Below are 16,732 nucleotides of genomic sequence, written 5' to 3'. Positions count from 1 at the left end.
ATAAAAGGCAACAAAGTTACTAAGAGGAACAGCAACTGCTGTAAACAAGAGCGCACGGAGTTAAAGTTTAATTTAAACATGGCACCGGCGAAAAGAGAAGAGGCCCCAACATCATCAAGCCCAGAGGTTTTATCGCACTCTCCTTCTGGTGTGAACATAGTGTGAATTTCCCTTCAGTGGCTTCCTATCAGACTTTGTGTGCATTAACACTTTAAATGATGTATTTCTAAAATACTATTGCACATTAAAATTTATTGTGGCGGTTCACTCTAATTAATTATTTCTCACACCTTCTGTGAAGCCTTTTGCAAACAGGGTGGAGCTTCTCTTGTCATAGCACAGGAACCATTTTTCATTTCACTTCTTACGAGTCTTGCACATAGTAGGAAATGTCACTTCTGTAAAGAGTGCAAACAAGCAACCGTTTAATAATTTGTCACTTGTCATGCTGGCACACAGTAGGAGTATCCAAAATAATAAAGTAGATATAGCTTTTTTTTGTATTATATTAATAAACAGTGGTTATTGATGCGTCTGTCACAGCTGTTAGTGGATCTATTTTGAACCCAATTAGTCACCGTGTCACAGCCTCATAATCCCAACAGGGTTCACATAACACAAACTTGTTCTGCACCTCAAGTTTTTCTGAACTTTTGCAGCGTTGCAGAATGATCACGTACTCAGTCCAACCCAACCCTGTATCTCACATATGTGTAAAACTTGCTATAAATCAGATGCAGATACTCTGGTGTCAACCAACACACCAGAATACAAATGTTCGTCAGGCTTTTGCCAAAGCAGAGCAGTTTAAATAAAAAGAAAACAGACACAACATAATATATGTTTTTCTTTAAAAAGAAATACATGTGTTTCATTCTGATTGATTCATCTAACAGCAAAATAATTCATTATAAATAAATGTATCTGTTTACTGTGCACTGGACTGTGCACCAGAAATAATTATATCTGGAAATTAAAGAAAAATAAAACCATAAATGTTTTGTTTCTAAATTTAGGATTGGTCATTGCGCCTTGCCTGTGATTGATACATTTGTGTATTTGTCATGTGTGCCTCACATGTGTGTTAAAATGACTTGTATAGATTTTACAGCTGTGTATGTTTGTGTAAAATCAGGTCCGGTGGAGTCATCTGTTCAGGCCAAATGTAGTCCGTGTGTGTCTTCCCCCTGCCAGAACCAGGGCATCTGCAAAGTCCACCACACACAACAGTACACCTGTGTCTGCAAGTCTGGCTTCACGGTATGCAACTATGTGTGTGTGTTGCTTGTTGCAGTTTGAGTTTGAGGTTGTATTGTTTTCTTAAGCTTTATCATCAAAATATGAGCTCTGGCAGTCCCACAGTAATATATTTACAGAGCTAGATCTGATGTTTAAAGCCACTGATCCAATATTTTATGTGTTCGTGTGTCGTCTGTGATTGTTTTGAGATCACATCTGTCTCTGATAATCCCATCCGGTTACTCAGCTTGGCCTGATCTGTTTGTCTATGCTCATCAAAAATATGCTGTCAATTCAGTTTGCATGCATGTGGTGTTTAGGGCAAACACTGCGAGACTCCAGTCGATGCCTGCGTCAGCAATCCCTGCACCAACGGAGGAACCTGCCTGAGTGATGAGCAGACTAGAGGATTCAGGTAACAAAAATTTGGTGAAAGTAGCAGAAAAAACCTCTTTACCAACCCCACCAACAGATTTGGTCTAGTGGATGGATGTGGCATCATGTTGCAGACTGAAGCCCACCTGCTAAGATTCAAACATTAGTATGCTCAAATATATACCATGCTAATAAACGTTTGATATTAGCGTGTTAATGCATTTAGCACATGAAAATATTTGAATTTGTCTAAATGTTTCGTCCTCATAGTCAAGTTTCTTCTTTTGTTCTTTTTTAAGCTGTGCATGTGCTTTTGGTTTCCATGGCACTTTTTGCGAGGTGAACGTGGACGATTGTGAGGACCACGGTTGTGAGAGTGGCGCCACCTGTGTCGACGGAGTTGGCAACTACACCTGCTTGTGCCCTCCAAACTACACGGGTACAGAAGCAGCATCTGAATATTTATTACATTTTACAAACTGTTCACCTAGAAAAATGCTGCATAGCTGATCCATCACAGTAACATATCGAGGATTCCTATGACACTTGTCTTAGGTCTGCTGTGTGAAGAAGAGGAAGGCGTTTGCTCTCCAGGTAGAAACCCCTGTCAGCATCAATCCACCTGCGTCAGCACTCCAAACGGCCCCAGGTGAAAATGCACACACACACACACACACACACACACACACACACACACACACACACACACACACACACACACACACACACACAATTACTTCAGACTTGGCTAAGTTTGGGATCCCAGATGAGAGAGAAATTACGGACACATGCAGATAAACATATACAAATTTTTTCTAATGTTTCAATTGACTTCCCCAAATCCTACACCATTTGTTAATTAGTATTTATGCATATTTGTGTGTGTTTGTGTTCCAGGTGTGTATGCATCCCAGGGTGGGTGGGGCCAGACTGCGGTATTGATTATAATGAGTGTGTGGATCATCGATGTCAGAATGGAGCCCAGTGTGTTGACCATCTGGACGGCTACAGCTGTGTTTGTCCGCAGGGATACAGGTAGGGGTGGGTTTTAATAATCGATTCATCGATTAAAATCGATTCTGGCTTGGATAACGTGATGTCGATTCATTAAAATCCTGAATCGATTTTTTTATATAAATGTATTTTGCCCAAAATTTCAGAATCTCAGGTGAAATGTCACAAAAGTTTGACAACCACCAAACATTTAAGACAGTAAATGAGAGCAGGAACACGGCTTCTGCACAAAGACATAAACACAAAGCACGACCCGCAGATCAGAATCGAGATGTCGCCTTTCTCACCCGACGGCATGGACACGGCTCGCTGATTCTGATCTGTCGGCAGGACCACGCTTTGTGTTTGCGCCCTTTTTGCGCTGATTCTAAAGCTGTTAGTTTGATCTCTCTCCAAACATTATTGACCGAACCAGCAGCAAAAGAAGATCCAACCTACGCTTCACATAAACATCGTCATGAATTCACTCTGACTTTTGCTGTTTTGCTTCTACCACGATAAAATCACACTTCATGCACAGCTCTCTCTCTCTCTCTCTCTCTTTCTCTCTCTCTCTCTGTACTTCAAGAACAGTTTCCCGTCTAAAAATCTGTTTTCTGCATTATTCGCTTGCTTGTTATGCACAAGTCTACCTTTATTTACAGCGCTGTCGGCCAATGTTTTTTTTTCCTTTTACTTACTTCCGAAAAGAAAACCTAATTTCTGCCGTTCAATACTGAACAAATTTAAACTTTTTAAAATTATGCAAAATGCAAAACGCTCAGCTGTGTCTGTAATAAAACCGCTGTAACTTCAGAGGTAATGTTCATAAGTTGATTAATGGTTTTCTTTCGTTTTTGATGTACTGCAGAATATTTTTATAAAATCCCAGGCCAGGAAAAATCACCTTCATGTTTTCTGTGTTTTATCTTCAGCTACTTTGACACAAAGGCATCTGCTGTGATGCTCACACCTTTGATAAAGTCTTGCGAGTGTCAGCTTCCTTTTTATAGATACAAAAATATGTAAATGTGAATTATAATATTTCTGACTGTCTGAGGCGAAATTTCCCAGATTCAAATCGAATTGAATCGAATCGGAATCGAATCGATTCTAGAAATCAGTGACGATACCCAGCCCTAGAGACAGGTGCTGGCAACCTTAACCTTAACATTGAACTGTGCAGATACAAATCTAAGAAACTGGGTACTGTGAGTTTCCTTTATCATCATAAGACCATAGTGCTGGTTTGATTATCATGGTAGGAAGTGGGATCATTGTATTTCTTTGTATGTGATGTCTGATATCCTTTATTATGACCTCTTTTTCCTCCTCAGTGGTGAGTTTTGTGAGGTGGCCCTTGCTGCCCCGCTGCCTTGCCAGCTCGCTCAGTGTCAGAACGGTGCCCTCTGTGAGGAAAAGCTGGGGACTGCAGTGTGTCAGTGTCTGCCAGGCTTTGAGGGTCAGAACTGTGAGAAGCTGGTCAGCGTCAACTTTGTTGACAGAGATTCTTATGTTCAGCTTCAAGATGTCAAAAACTGGCCTCAAACGAACATCACGCTACAGGTGAGAACATGCTCACAAGTCCACACCTAGCGAGAGCACGTGTTCGGTGACAGACACGGAAGAGTGTCAGAAATCAATTTCAGCAGCAGCAACTTCAGGCACACACACACAGACCTTTATTGCTGTGTTTTTGTGCGTCTGTGCGTTAGGTGTCAACAGCAGAGGAAAATGGTATCTTGCTCTATAACGGGGACAATGAGCCAATCGCTGTGGAGCTCCATCAGGGTCATGTCAGGGTCACATATGACCCAGGGAACCAACCTGCCACTGCTATCTACAGGTAAACACACACACAGTGGTCAGAAGGACCACCCGTCACCCATGGCTGATGGGTGGTCCTTCTGATTCTCATGAATATGCTTAAATAGACATATTAGGGAAACATTTAGAAAAGCAGGGTAATATATTCTAAGCACAGTGTCAGAGGTTTATCTCAGAGTGCTTAGAAAAACATAATTTCCTCTCACAACACAATTGCAAAAATATTTCCAGAAACAAAATCAGTAGTATATTGTAGTATATCCGTAGTAATCAGGGGTATAACTTGAAATTAGATTAAATGTCTGTATAACTGGCATACTGAAAGACAGTTTCACAGTACTCTAAAGCTGCAGTATGCAGCATCCCTCATATAGGCTACGTTCACACTGCAGGTCTTAATGCTCAATTGCGATTTTTTTGATCAAATCCGATTTTTTTTGTCTGCTTGTTCACACTACAAATAAAATGCGACATCAAATGCGCTCTAGTGTGAACGCTCAAAGCGGCCCGCATGCGCAAAAGAAGACGTCACACACAACGCGCTCTGTTTAGACCCAGAGCAAACAGTATTGTTTGACTGATGGCCCTTAATATAAAGACTTCGGACTTTACGTTTCCCAATTTTTGCTTTAAGTTATTTTGTTATTTAAATAATAATGTAAATAACCTAATAATGATCCTTATTGCTGTTTTAGAGGAGCGGTGCTTCAAAGGATAGTTGCAGATTTCTGTCAGAATCTGCAGATTATACAGTACAAATAAAATGTTCACGTTTCTCCAACGTTGTCTTCCCAACAGTTTCACTGACATCTACACGGGATGGCCAGAAAGCGTTAGCGATGTCTTCTCCGGCGCTGATAATTGGCGTCTGTCTTGTGTCGGTGACGTAAAAGACGGATTTAATGCGACATGACCGTTCAAACAGCAGTCGCTTTCTAAAACATTGGATATGTATCGGATTCAGTACCACATATGAAAGTGACCCAGATCGGATTTGTGCCGTTCACACTGTCATACCATGATCGGATATGGGTCGCATAGGGCCAAAAAAATCGGATTTGATGCGCTTTCGCCTGCAGTGTGAACGTAGCCTTAGTGCTCAGTAGCAGTTCTGGATCTTAAGCAATGCCATTTTTGTTTTTTTTAACTTGGCTGTCTGTCGTTTCTATGGGTGCACGGACAATAGAGTAACCAGTGTTTGCAGTTACCATCGCTGAACTTTGCTACAGCATATAAATCATCCAATGAACAACCTGAATAATGATCTTCTCGATGCTACTTGATTTCAGCTTGTTGGACAGACCGTGCCTGCAGGCCTTGGTGTTGCCTGACGCAGCTGGCTAAGGGGTGGGCATGGGGAAAAGAGGTGCTTTGCTGGCAGGCTTTCATCTCCATCCTGCCAAAAGCTTCAGCTGGTCTTTTGTTTGTTGTCGCAGTTTAATTCACTGACTCCTTCAGCACGAGTGAGAAGTGGTCAGAATCATAGACTGTCTATAGAAAAGTAAGTTTACTAAGCACAGCTACTTCCTCTCAAATTGGACTAAGTGGAGACTGGAATTTACAGTGACTCACGGCCACATCTTGAGGTATAAAGTGATATTAAATGACTGCACAGGCTGGTGCACGCTGGTTAACTTGGCAACGCATTACTTAAAGGTTTTTCATATCATGACTATGAATTCTCCACACTGTGTTGAACAGTTTGATTCAGTGTTCTGAGATATCCATCGATTTTATCTAAATCCCCCTTTTGTATTACAGTCTCTCATTTGTAGCTGAACCACAGAAACACTTTCAAATGAATTATAAAGAGAGAATTTTATACTACAAATAATGTTTCCTTGAAGACATCCAGTTGATCCACCGGGCTAAAAGCTGCGTTTAATTAAACGGTGACACAGAGAGACCAACAATGAGGCAGTGCAAATCTGATCTAAATACCCTGTTTCTATGGTGTATTTTGACAAAGAAGACATTATCAGGCTGATTTTCCAGGAATGTGCAAGCTTGGGTTCATGCTGTGGTGAAGGTACACTATAACCTACGCTACGGATATAACACTTTACTGAAAACCAAGCATTCAATCAAGCACACCTTAGAATAACCATAGTATAGTTATGAAAAATATAAATGACTTCCTCTTGGTAAGAAGGAGTCGTTCATATTTCATATTGCATCCCCAGTAAAAGTAGTCAAAGGAGCTTGCAAAGACAAGCGTCTGGACTTCTTTAAGTTACTTGAAGACGTTTCACCTCTCATCCGAGAAGCTTCTTCAGTTCTAAGGTCAAATGGTGGAGAGTCCCAGATATAAACCTAGTGGGAGTGTCCCCCCACAGAGGGACAAAGGACCCCCTGATGATCCTCTAATCGCCTGAGCCAAGGTGTGAAACTGGGTGTGGGTCACAATCAGCCAGAGTTTCGGGTGAGCTCATTGTGAAACCTGGCCCCACCTTATCATGCGAATTCCTGAGGTCAGATGGCCCAGGATGTGAGTGGGCGTTAAGGCGTCTGGGGAGGGAACTCAAAACTGGATTATAGATGGCAGAGTTGGTGTCGTAAACCACCGCCTCTGTTCAAAGATGGTCGCTCACAGTGGACATAGATGCTTCTTTCACTCCTCTTTCAAACCATCTGTCCTCTCTGTCCAAAATGTGAACATTGGCATCCTCGAAAGAGTGACCTTTGTCTCAGCAGTTCATCTGCATCTAAAGGACAAATGACCTGGATGACTGAGAACCTTCACAGACATCCTCAGTAAGAATGCTTAAACTTTATTCACTAGTTTACTAATCTCATATGTTAGCAGGAAGAATGGAACCAGACATTTGTTAAATTTAAAGGTCAAAAAATGTGTGTTTCAGTTGTTTTAATGCAGTAAAATAATCAATCAAATGCTTCATTTCTCCTAAAGACGGGAAGTAAATGTGCACTACATTTAGACTAAGCACTGAAGTTGTACCGTGTGAGGGTCATGATTGGCACCTGAATTTGACCTGATGGCTCTGATTCACGCCAACTGCTGCATGTTGATTAGTGTGTTCTGATCATCAGAGGTTCAAAAGATGAGAGTTTGTTGAGCTGAATAATCCACTGGACTCCTGTCAGGCCCTCATCAGCCTCTCAGCTCACTGTAGCTCAGCAACCACGCTCAGCGCTCGTTACGTCTGTGTCGTTGCTCAGAGACAGTCCTGCTTTATTTGGGAATGTGGACACATGACATCAGCGCTGTGGGTTTTCTGATTTAATCACAGATTCAGCCAGAGGACACTTTATAGTTGAGAGTCCACTTGATCAGGTATCAAGTGCTTAAATGTTTGCATGGTTCAGTGTTAAGAAGGAGGAGGCACGGCCAGCTGGCAGCGTCCACACACACGTGCTTTGGGGATATCTGTGTGATGTGCAGCTGCAGACGAGAGGGCTTTGGGACCAAGATGTAAAAAAAGAAATGAACAGATAAAGACTTGAGAAGAGAAGAGCGATGAGAAAACCGTAAAAAAATGTAGCAAGTGACTAAAATTAGAGACAAAGAAAATGATATAGGGATAGTGTTAGTGTCTAACTCGTGTGACCCAGTGTTTTAGTTTCATTGTATTTTGTTTTCTATTCGTGTTCTGGTTTGAGTTAAGTTTACCTTATTAATCCACGCCTTTGTTAGCACTCGGCTGGATTACTGTAATGCGCTTCACTTCACTGGCTGCCCATTTCTTTAAGGATTCATTTTAAAATTCTTTTATTTGCTTTTAAAGCCCTCCATGGCCTGCTACAGATTTATACACCCACCCGCTCTCTCAGGTCAGCTGATTGGCTGTTCCTGAATGTACCCAGGACTGAGTGGAAACTTAGAGGAGATCGTGCTTTTGCTGTAGCAGCTCCAAAACTGTGGAACGATCTGCCTTTAGAGATTAGACAGGCCTCTTCTCTGCCTGCATGATAGCAACCTTTCATGGCCATTATAAACTGACTGGCATGTTAGTCATCATCAATGTACAGGGAATATGCCCAGAGTAATCATCTCTGAGTTTAAAGCTCTTAACAGCCACCAGGTCACCGGATGGATTTTGGATTTGGTTTATATGCACAAATTATTACACAACTCTTTTCCTCTTTTTGAACATCCAAATGAAAAAATCTTGAAGTTACTCGCCCAGTGAATGCAGGGACAGGCCCCACTTCCACGAGGCAAATGTTTAGTTTAGGGCACTGTACATTAGTTCACCAGCTTCCTGCATTAAAGGTTAGACTGATCATTAGTATCTAAAAGAGAAAGAAAGTTGTTATTCGTTTGAATAATACCAGCAAAAATCAAAGTGGAAACAGTCACTGATAAAAAGACGTAGCTGCTTCACTGTCCTTCCGCTCAGTTACATTTTTACATAGTGCCTAAAACATAATGCAATGTTGTTACCTCCTCCATAATAGCACAGAGACTGTCAACGATGGGCATTTCCACACGCTAGAGCTGGTGACCTTTAATCGGATGGTGAACCTGTCAGTGGATGGAGGGGAGCCAACAACACTGGACAGTCAGGGAGGAAGTCGTCCAGCAACAGGGGAGGCCCGTCTGTATGTGGGAGGTAGGACCAGGGCTTCACACCTCAGTTCAGACGTGAACCTTTGTATCCATGCTCCACAGTTTTGTGGAATATTCTGACATAACCAATTGATTTTCTGTCTGTCCAGGTATGCCTGAGGAAGTGATGCCAGCCTCTCTGGGTCTCTCCTCTCAGACCCTCAACACGTCAAGCTTCCACGGCTGCATCAGGAACCTTTATATCAACCACGAGCTGCAGGACTTCACTCGCAGCCACATGAAGCTGGGGGTGGTGCCGGGCTGCAAAGCCTGTCGCAAACTCTACTGCCTGCACGGCATCTGCCAACCCAACGGTCCACAGGTAGCAACACACTGTCAGCAGTGAAACCTCTTGCAAACATAATAATGGCATAGATGTTAAATTAAAGCATATTTTTTACATAAATTATGAGACAAACATGTAATTTACAAAGAATGTTGTCAAAGTGTCACAGTGTGATTATGATTTAATTTAGCTCTAGTCAATCACTTTTTTAAATTTCCTGTTGTCCTGAATGTGTGAATGCTAGCTCAGTGCTTCTGGGTGTATTCAAGCTATTACTGAGCTAATATAAATTAGGTTATACACACAGTTTTTTGTCTTCCTTTGCTGCAGATGGCTGCCCCTCCCTGAACTGTGAAGGGAGTTTTTCCTTCCCACGGTTGCCAAGTCCTTGTTTGTAGGAGGTTGTTTAATCATTGGAGTTTTCTCTGTGTTATTGTAGGGCACGGCTATTCAACTAAAAAGTTGGTTGGGCCAGATTTTCAAGACAAGGAATTTATCTGGGCCAGATATTTTTTAGCAGCCATTAAGCAGCATATCATGATAAATTTCAAACCAACAGAAACTTATTGAAAAACAAGTAATGTTTATTCATTTTGTCCCTTTTAAATCTGGTGACATCTCACAAATGCACACCAAAAACTCCAATAAAATAAAAAATAAAATAAGAAAAAGATTTTGAAAGTTCCCTTTCAATATATATGTGACCCAGACACATCTTAAAGTGCATTTAACGCAATTAAAATAGAACAGTCAATCCTATCAAAGCTATCAGTGCACAAACCCATAGCAGTAACACATAAGAATACAACATTTAGTGCTGCACACTGAGGTAATACAGTTTTGTTTTATATCAACCCCTGTAATTAGGCATGGCTTTGTTAGACATTCCACATTATGTTGGTATGTGGGCTATAGTTACCCTGACATTATTAATGGGAGAAGTGACATTTTCTTTTCTGAACAATTGCGGCAACTGTTGGCTCGTAACATGTCGGTGCAATCCGAAGGCAACGGTGAAGCGATAGCTTGATGTGTTTACAACACGGTGCATTGTGGGTGGAATATTGCTAGGCTACTAGGAGTGTTGCATTCGTAGTCCACACTATGCTGTAGGAATTTCTTTTTGTTTGTTTTTTTCGTTTTCTTTGCATTTCTGCTAGAACCACGGGCAGGGCCACTCGGAGGTTGCTTCTGGGCCGCATGTGGCCCGCGGGCCGCTATTTGAAGAGGCTTGTTGTAGGGTCTCTACCTTACAATATAAAAGGCCTTGAGGCAACTGTGGTTCTGATGTGATTCTGTATGAATAAAATTGTATCGAACTGAACATAGTATATTAAAGAACTGGAGTTTCGTAGAAAACGAGTAAAGCACAGATGTCTTCTCTCTCACAGGGCCCTCAGTGCCACTGCCAGCAAGGTTGGACAGGACAACACTGTGACCAGCCAGTAACAGGAGGTCTTACTAGAGTGGATGTTGTCACTCTAGCAGCTGGTGCCAACCCCTGTGAAGGCAGCAAGTGAGCAGCACTTATCGTGGCTTCCAAATGTCTTCACTCATTACTCAAAATGTTTTTTGTAACATTTATAAAATCCTTTTTTAATACTGATTCTTTTCCTCGTCTGCTTCTTTTAATTCCAGGTGTGTGAAGGGTGTGTGCGTGGTGCTGGATGCAGAAACGTACCGCTGCGACTGCGAGGAGGGATATTACGGTGCACTGTGTAACCTCCAGAAGGAGCCCACGGGCTCATGCCGGGGTCTGAAGTGTCTGCATGGCCAGTGTCAGACGACAGAGGACGGAGAAAGGTGCATCTGTGAGCAGGGGTACACTGGAGAGAGCTGTGATATAGGTGAGTCAGGATGAGCAGAGCCTTTAGAACATGTATCATGATTTCATGGGTATTAAATTATACTCTACTTGATATTTTAAAAGTTAAGTTTTTACTTATCATTATATATATTTCATGTGACAGCCATAGTCTCAAAGTGCTTCAAAAATAAAAAGGCCAGTATAGCTCACCGGGCTGAGCATGCAACCATATGCTGAAGTATCCCAGGTCTTTGCTGCATGTTGTTTCCCCGGCTCTCTCGCTTTGCTCGCCTGCCTGCTCAGCTGCTCTGTTACAAATAAATAGTTAAAAAGATTTTAGATGTCACAACGCAAATTAGAAAGTCTCACCGTAATAAAGGATTCAGATGAGAATTAAAGACAATTATACTGATTCACAAATAAAATTTCACACCTTCAAAATTAAACGTCTCAAAAATCTGCAAGATATTTATAGAACACGTTTGTTATAGCGCTTATTTTAAGAAAGAACCACAGAGTCTGTGGTCATTAGAAACTGGACCTGACAAGAGAGGGATGCTGCACGCTCACAGGTAGCAACTTGTCCTTTACAGGGTGGACCCAGTTCAAAGCATAACCTACTTCTCTACCACTGTTTCTCTCGACTCATTCTGTGAATCATAATTTACTAAATGAATAACATCGTGTAATCGCTCACACGTCAAACTACCATAAACTGTGTTTATGGTCTCAGATGGTAGTTTCTGAGCAGACGTTTTTTAATCAAAGACAGATGAGTTAAACACTATGAAACACTAAAAACAACATTTTTATTTAGCAGCGCTTGGCTTCACTAAATATTGCCTTTACGTCTGTCAAAGCTATTTGAATTTGTCTAATTAGCTTTCTGTGCATTTTTGAAATTCAGTCTATTATTCCGCAAAAATTCTGAATGCAAAATGCATCTTATTATCAATAATCCAGGGTATCAAAAAGCTGAATCATTTTCATATGGCAGAGAATATTGTACTATAAGCAAAGCTGGTTTTTTATGATTTTAATGATTTCTGTTAATAGTTAGTTTGGCCACTCTTCAGTTTTTTGCATTTTTCATTTTTTATTTGTGTCTCACACTTTAAGAAAAAGTTAAAATTTAAAAGTTTGATCAGGCAAAAGGTCAAATATTTTTCATCTTTGCCTTATGGAAACACAGTTGGACCCTCTTTTATCCATCTGCCTGTGCTACCTCCCACAGAGTCCCCATGTCGAGGCGAGCCAGTCAGGGATTACCACCGGCTGCAGCGTGGCACCATCCTCTGCCAGACGTCAAAACCTTTTTCCTGGGTTGAATGTCAAGGTCGCTGCCAAACGACAGCGAAGCCGGACATCAGCGCCGCCTCCTGCTGCGCTCCTCTGAGGGTGCGACGCCGGCGGCTCACCTTCGAATGCGACGACGGCACCTCGTTTACGCAGGACGTGGAGAAGCCTGTGGAATGTGGCTGCAAGGAGTGTGTGTAGTACCAGTGGTGCACACACGCACACATCCAGACACATAGTTTCAATCACAGCAGACACACACCAAGCTAAACAGGTACACACACTGTAGGATTTGTCTCACTGAAAAACAGACATTTGTTTGGTGTTTTGTGCTCAGACGCAGTTTTGTAACATAAGACACTTCTTCCCTTTCGAGACATGAAATCAACGAGTCGACCTCATCATCATCAACTTCCTTTTCTTCACCTGCTGTAGGAGAACCTTCTCTAACTACCAAACTCCAGCTCATTAGTCATACTTGTGTGGTGAGAAGCCTCTGTATGTCTTCTCTTTGTTCCCCCAAAAATCGCAACAGCAAACAGTGATTTGTTGGAGGAAGTAAAGGCGCTAATTATTTCAGGACTCATTTACAATAAAGAAGCTTTGACGTTCAAAATTGATGAGAGAATTACTCCATTTTTTCAGCAATGCAAAACATCTACCAAACCAGATTTAATTATCTTACAATATCACGTTCAACAGTGTTGTTACACAACTTTATACAATGATCTGCTACTGAAATTCTCAACCTGCCATCAAGCATAAACTCAGAAAAATGCTCAGCTACTTCTTCACTAAAGCTCAGTCTTCTGTCATATCAATCTGGTTCCTTTCAAAGTCTCAATTTAGGACAATAAGCACAGATTTTACCTTTTTATGGTCAAGTGCAGTTATTTAATTTATATGTGCAAATTTCCACTTCAGTCTGGCAAATTCTAAATTTATAAAACTATCAAACTTCAATGATCTGAATAATATCACCTATAACAATTGATTGACAGGATCACTTGACACTTTATAGCAAAAGCTTTTTTAAAAAATACTAAATAACACTAATGCTAATAAAACAGGCTTTTATTTGTGCTTTGGATATATAACTCTATAGTGCTTCTCTTTCTGTTATAATAAACCAATCATATATTGGTCTTCAGATTTATAAATTTTTTGAAATACTGCACAATACTAACATTCTCATTTCACAAACTTACATTTCACAAAAAAATAAGATTAATCACAACACGTTTCTGTTTTGAATTCAAGAACAAAAAACAAACACACTATATATATATATATTTATAGTGTGTGTTCACACTCGCAAACACACCAAAAAGTAACAAACATTTCTGTTGATACACGTGTCCCGTTGGTAATGCAGATGGCAAAGATGGCAGCAAACTCATTGTTGTTTAAAGTGGTAAATAAAATAATCCGAAGTTCCCACCTACTGTTTGAAAGCAGTCCTGTAAGAAACTGTCGTCTTCAAGCTTAAATCCACAATGATGTCGAAGGTCATCTTGTTCCATTTCTTGACATGAACACAGACTAGAGGTTAAAGGTGACAGAGGCATTAGTTAGTGTGTGATGTATTCACTTTGCTGCTTACCAGACTCACATTTTCACAGTTTAGACCAGCAGTATGCGTGTGTGTGTGTGTGTTCTTGTTCTTCTCATTTGTGAGGACCTCTTAAAATCTCTTTAAAGTGAGGACATTGCTAATTTAAAGGGCTGATTGAAGGTTAAGATGTTATTTAGGGTTAGGCAGGGTTGAGGTTAGAGCTGGGGATTAAGTCTCAGAGTTGTGAAACTCTGCATTAAAGAATACTTTGCTCTTAAATTTATGCTATTCCTAGGCTATTAATTTACAAAATACATGAAAATTCTTTGAAATTTTTGATTTTGTTTCCATCACATAATCCATGACAGTGAAACTTGAAAGTAATTGTTGATTATTTTTCTGCTAAAGCAATTAGACCAGTCTAAGTCTAAGATGCATTGCACCTACTACTATAATAATTATTTTTAATAATAATAATGATGAATTATCATTTGCCTAAATTTCTTAGCTTAGTAAGGCTTTCAGAATTCACCACAGCCCAAAGTGTTGCTTTCTAATGTCATAATAGCTCGACAAAGAAACACATCAATTCCTCAACAAAATATTTCCAATTTTTTCTGAAATTTCCTCGACTTTTCCTTGCAGCAATAACGTAATTTTTAGATTTGATCTTCACTGTAACAAATTGGACAATTAAAACCAAATTCTTTAGCAACATGTTGTACTGAACAAAAAAGGAAATGAATACTTGGTTGGTTGTGTATAATTTTTAATACATGGACTGAAACATTAGCAATTACATTTGTTTTCAGAAATTGTCTTTGTTTAGCTGGAATACTCCTATACTGGCAAACGTATTTAAAAATTTAAAATGATACCCAGCCAGCTGGAACAGCCTGGTGTCATGGAATAATTTAATGTGTTATCACTATGCATTTTTTGCTTTTCGCGCATCAGTTCACACCATGATTGACAACCACACCCTGACCTTAACCCTGGCGCTTCCTCATGTCATTTAGTGAAGCAAAATGACACCCAAAAAGTTAAATACGTGACATGTGGAGTCTGTCCTGATATCATGTTGACTGGAAACGTTTGGCGTGTGGAGAGTTAAGGTTAAGGGCTTACAGAAGGTGTTATTCTGTGAAGGAGGATCCTTACATGTGTAGAAGTACAAAAACCTGTGTGTGTGTGTGTGTGTGTGTGTGTGTGTGTGTGTGTTTGTCATTGGAAGATGCTTCCAACAAGAAGAAGTCGTCCTGTTGTAATGAACGTCATTATCCAGCGATGCAGCCTGCTTTTCGGAATCAAACACTCCCTCTCCAATTTGTCCCGAACCAGTGAACGCACCATAGGAATGCCACACAGACAATGTAGCTTTTATATATGATGTCATGTTATTTATATGGATGTGAAACTAAAACTTATATTAGTTTTAACATGGTTTGAATTTTAGCCTTTGATTCAAAATGTTCATAAAGGTCCAGAATTGAACTAATGTAGCTTTTATTGTTCTCATTATTGTTATAACTGTAGCACATCTACATACGGAAACAACCTAACAGATTGTAATATATATTATAATAATCTTATAATGCATTCGTTTTTGTCATAGTATTTTTATATGTTGGAGAGGATGTCGTGTCTGTATCATTTGTAGCCTGTAGAAAAATGTTTGCATTTAAGAAAACCAACCTCACGTGATTCATGGGAATTTTGATGTTATGGTTTCTGTTGTCTCGCCTAAACAGAGACAACGAGTAATGCGTCTCTTTCCTATTTATTTAAATAAAGAGTTGTTTCTCCTTCCTTCTTTTCCATTCTCGTTAAACTTGACACCGGCTATCACATTTCTTTTTCTTCTTGTTGTTTTGACCTTTGACCTCACTGTGCCATGGCTATCCTCCATTCAGACTGAGTGGATGGTTGATGGCTGCTCGTGGAGACAGGGGAAGAGAGGATGAGAGAGTGGTGGAAAGACTGAGAGCAAAAGGGGTTGGAAAAGAAGAAGAAAGGTAGATGGAACGACGAGGGAGGATGGGTGGCTGCTTTTGAGGAATGACGGATAGACGCAGAAGAGGGATATCCCTTTGGGTGGGAGTTGGGGGAGGAGTTAGCATCCGGAGACCAAAGCCGTTTAATGAAACTGTGATTTATGCATCCCTTCGTAGCCATAAAACATAATATATACCCCCATCGGCTTTGACAGAGCCTCTCCTCCCCCAGCGCGCACACACGCAGAAATACACACACTCTGAAACCTGCTGCATATCTCCGTTGCCCCTACCTCCACCTCTGCAAACCATCCAGCTGCCCCCCTCTTCTCAACCTTTCGTCACTGCCATTTTTAACCCTTCCCCCTCTCCTCTTCTCTCCACTGACTCCTCTATTCTCCTCTGGCTCTTTGGGTCTTTATAGGAGGATTGAGTCACTGCAGCAGCACCTTCCCAACCCCCCAATTCCAATAAAGCCTCCACATCTTCTCACACCACCAATCTGCTGCACACAAAGAGCCAAAAATGACACGCGCGGTGCAACGAACAGACGGTAGGATGATTGTCAGATACAGCTGATCGCACCAAGAAGAACTAAGATGGTGTTGCATTAGCAAAACTACACCGCGTATGAGGATCTTTGTGCAAAGTAATTCACAGCGCCTGCATCTTTTCCCAGAGAGAGGAATTCGTGTTGGTAAAACACAAAGGAAAAATGAAAATTAATTAAATCTCTCAAGGAAATTAAATCAAGGAAGCAGTTTGCACTAACAAAGAAGGCGGTAGTGCT

The 16,732-nt window shown here is 40.8% G+C and overlaps 1 protein-coding gene across 1 annotated transcript in view; it reads left to right on the top strand.

Annotated features, from left to right (window-relative positions):
- Positions 1-15,757, top strand: part of LOC146517522 (slit homolog 1 protein-like) — an 83,291-nt gene extending 67,534 nt beyond the window's left edge. Inside the window, exons 27-38 of the mRNA XM_085164320.1 lie at positions 1,136-1,260; positions 1,560-1,654; positions 1,914-2,053; positions 2,170-2,263; positions 2,512-2,649; positions 3,945-4,173; positions 4,323-4,453; positions 8,854-9,008; positions 9,115-9,326; positions 10,682-10,806; positions 10,929-11,137; positions 12,332-15,757. Of these exons, the coding sequence (XP_085020446.1) occupies positions 1,136-1,260; positions 1,560-1,654; positions 1,914-2,053; positions 2,170-2,263; positions 2,512-2,649; positions 3,945-4,173; positions 4,323-4,453; positions 8,854-9,008; positions 9,115-9,326; positions 10,682-10,806; positions 10,929-11,137; positions 12,332-12,594 (1,916 nt within the window). The 3' untranslated portion in view covers positions 12,595-15,757. The remainder of the gene's footprint in view (positions 1-1,135; positions 1,261-1,559; positions 1,655-1,913; positions 2,054-2,169; positions 2,264-2,511; positions 2,650-3,944; positions 4,174-4,322; positions 4,454-8,853; positions 9,009-9,114; positions 9,327-10,681; positions 10,807-10,928; positions 11,138-12,331) is intronic.
- Positions 15,758-16,732: the final 975 nt, after the last annotated feature.

This window comes from Neolamprologus multifasciatus, chromosome 6 (genome assembly GCF_963576455.1).
Source record: "Neolamprologus multifasciatus chromosome 6, fNeoMul1.2, whole genome shotgun sequence".
NCBI classification, from domain to species: Eukaryota; Metazoa; Chordata; class Actinopteri; order Cichliformes; family Cichlidae; genus Neolamprologus; species Neolamprologus multifasciatus.
The sequence above is the reverse complement of the archived record's forward strand: the minus strand, read 5'-3'. Positions and strand labels throughout refer to the sequence as shown.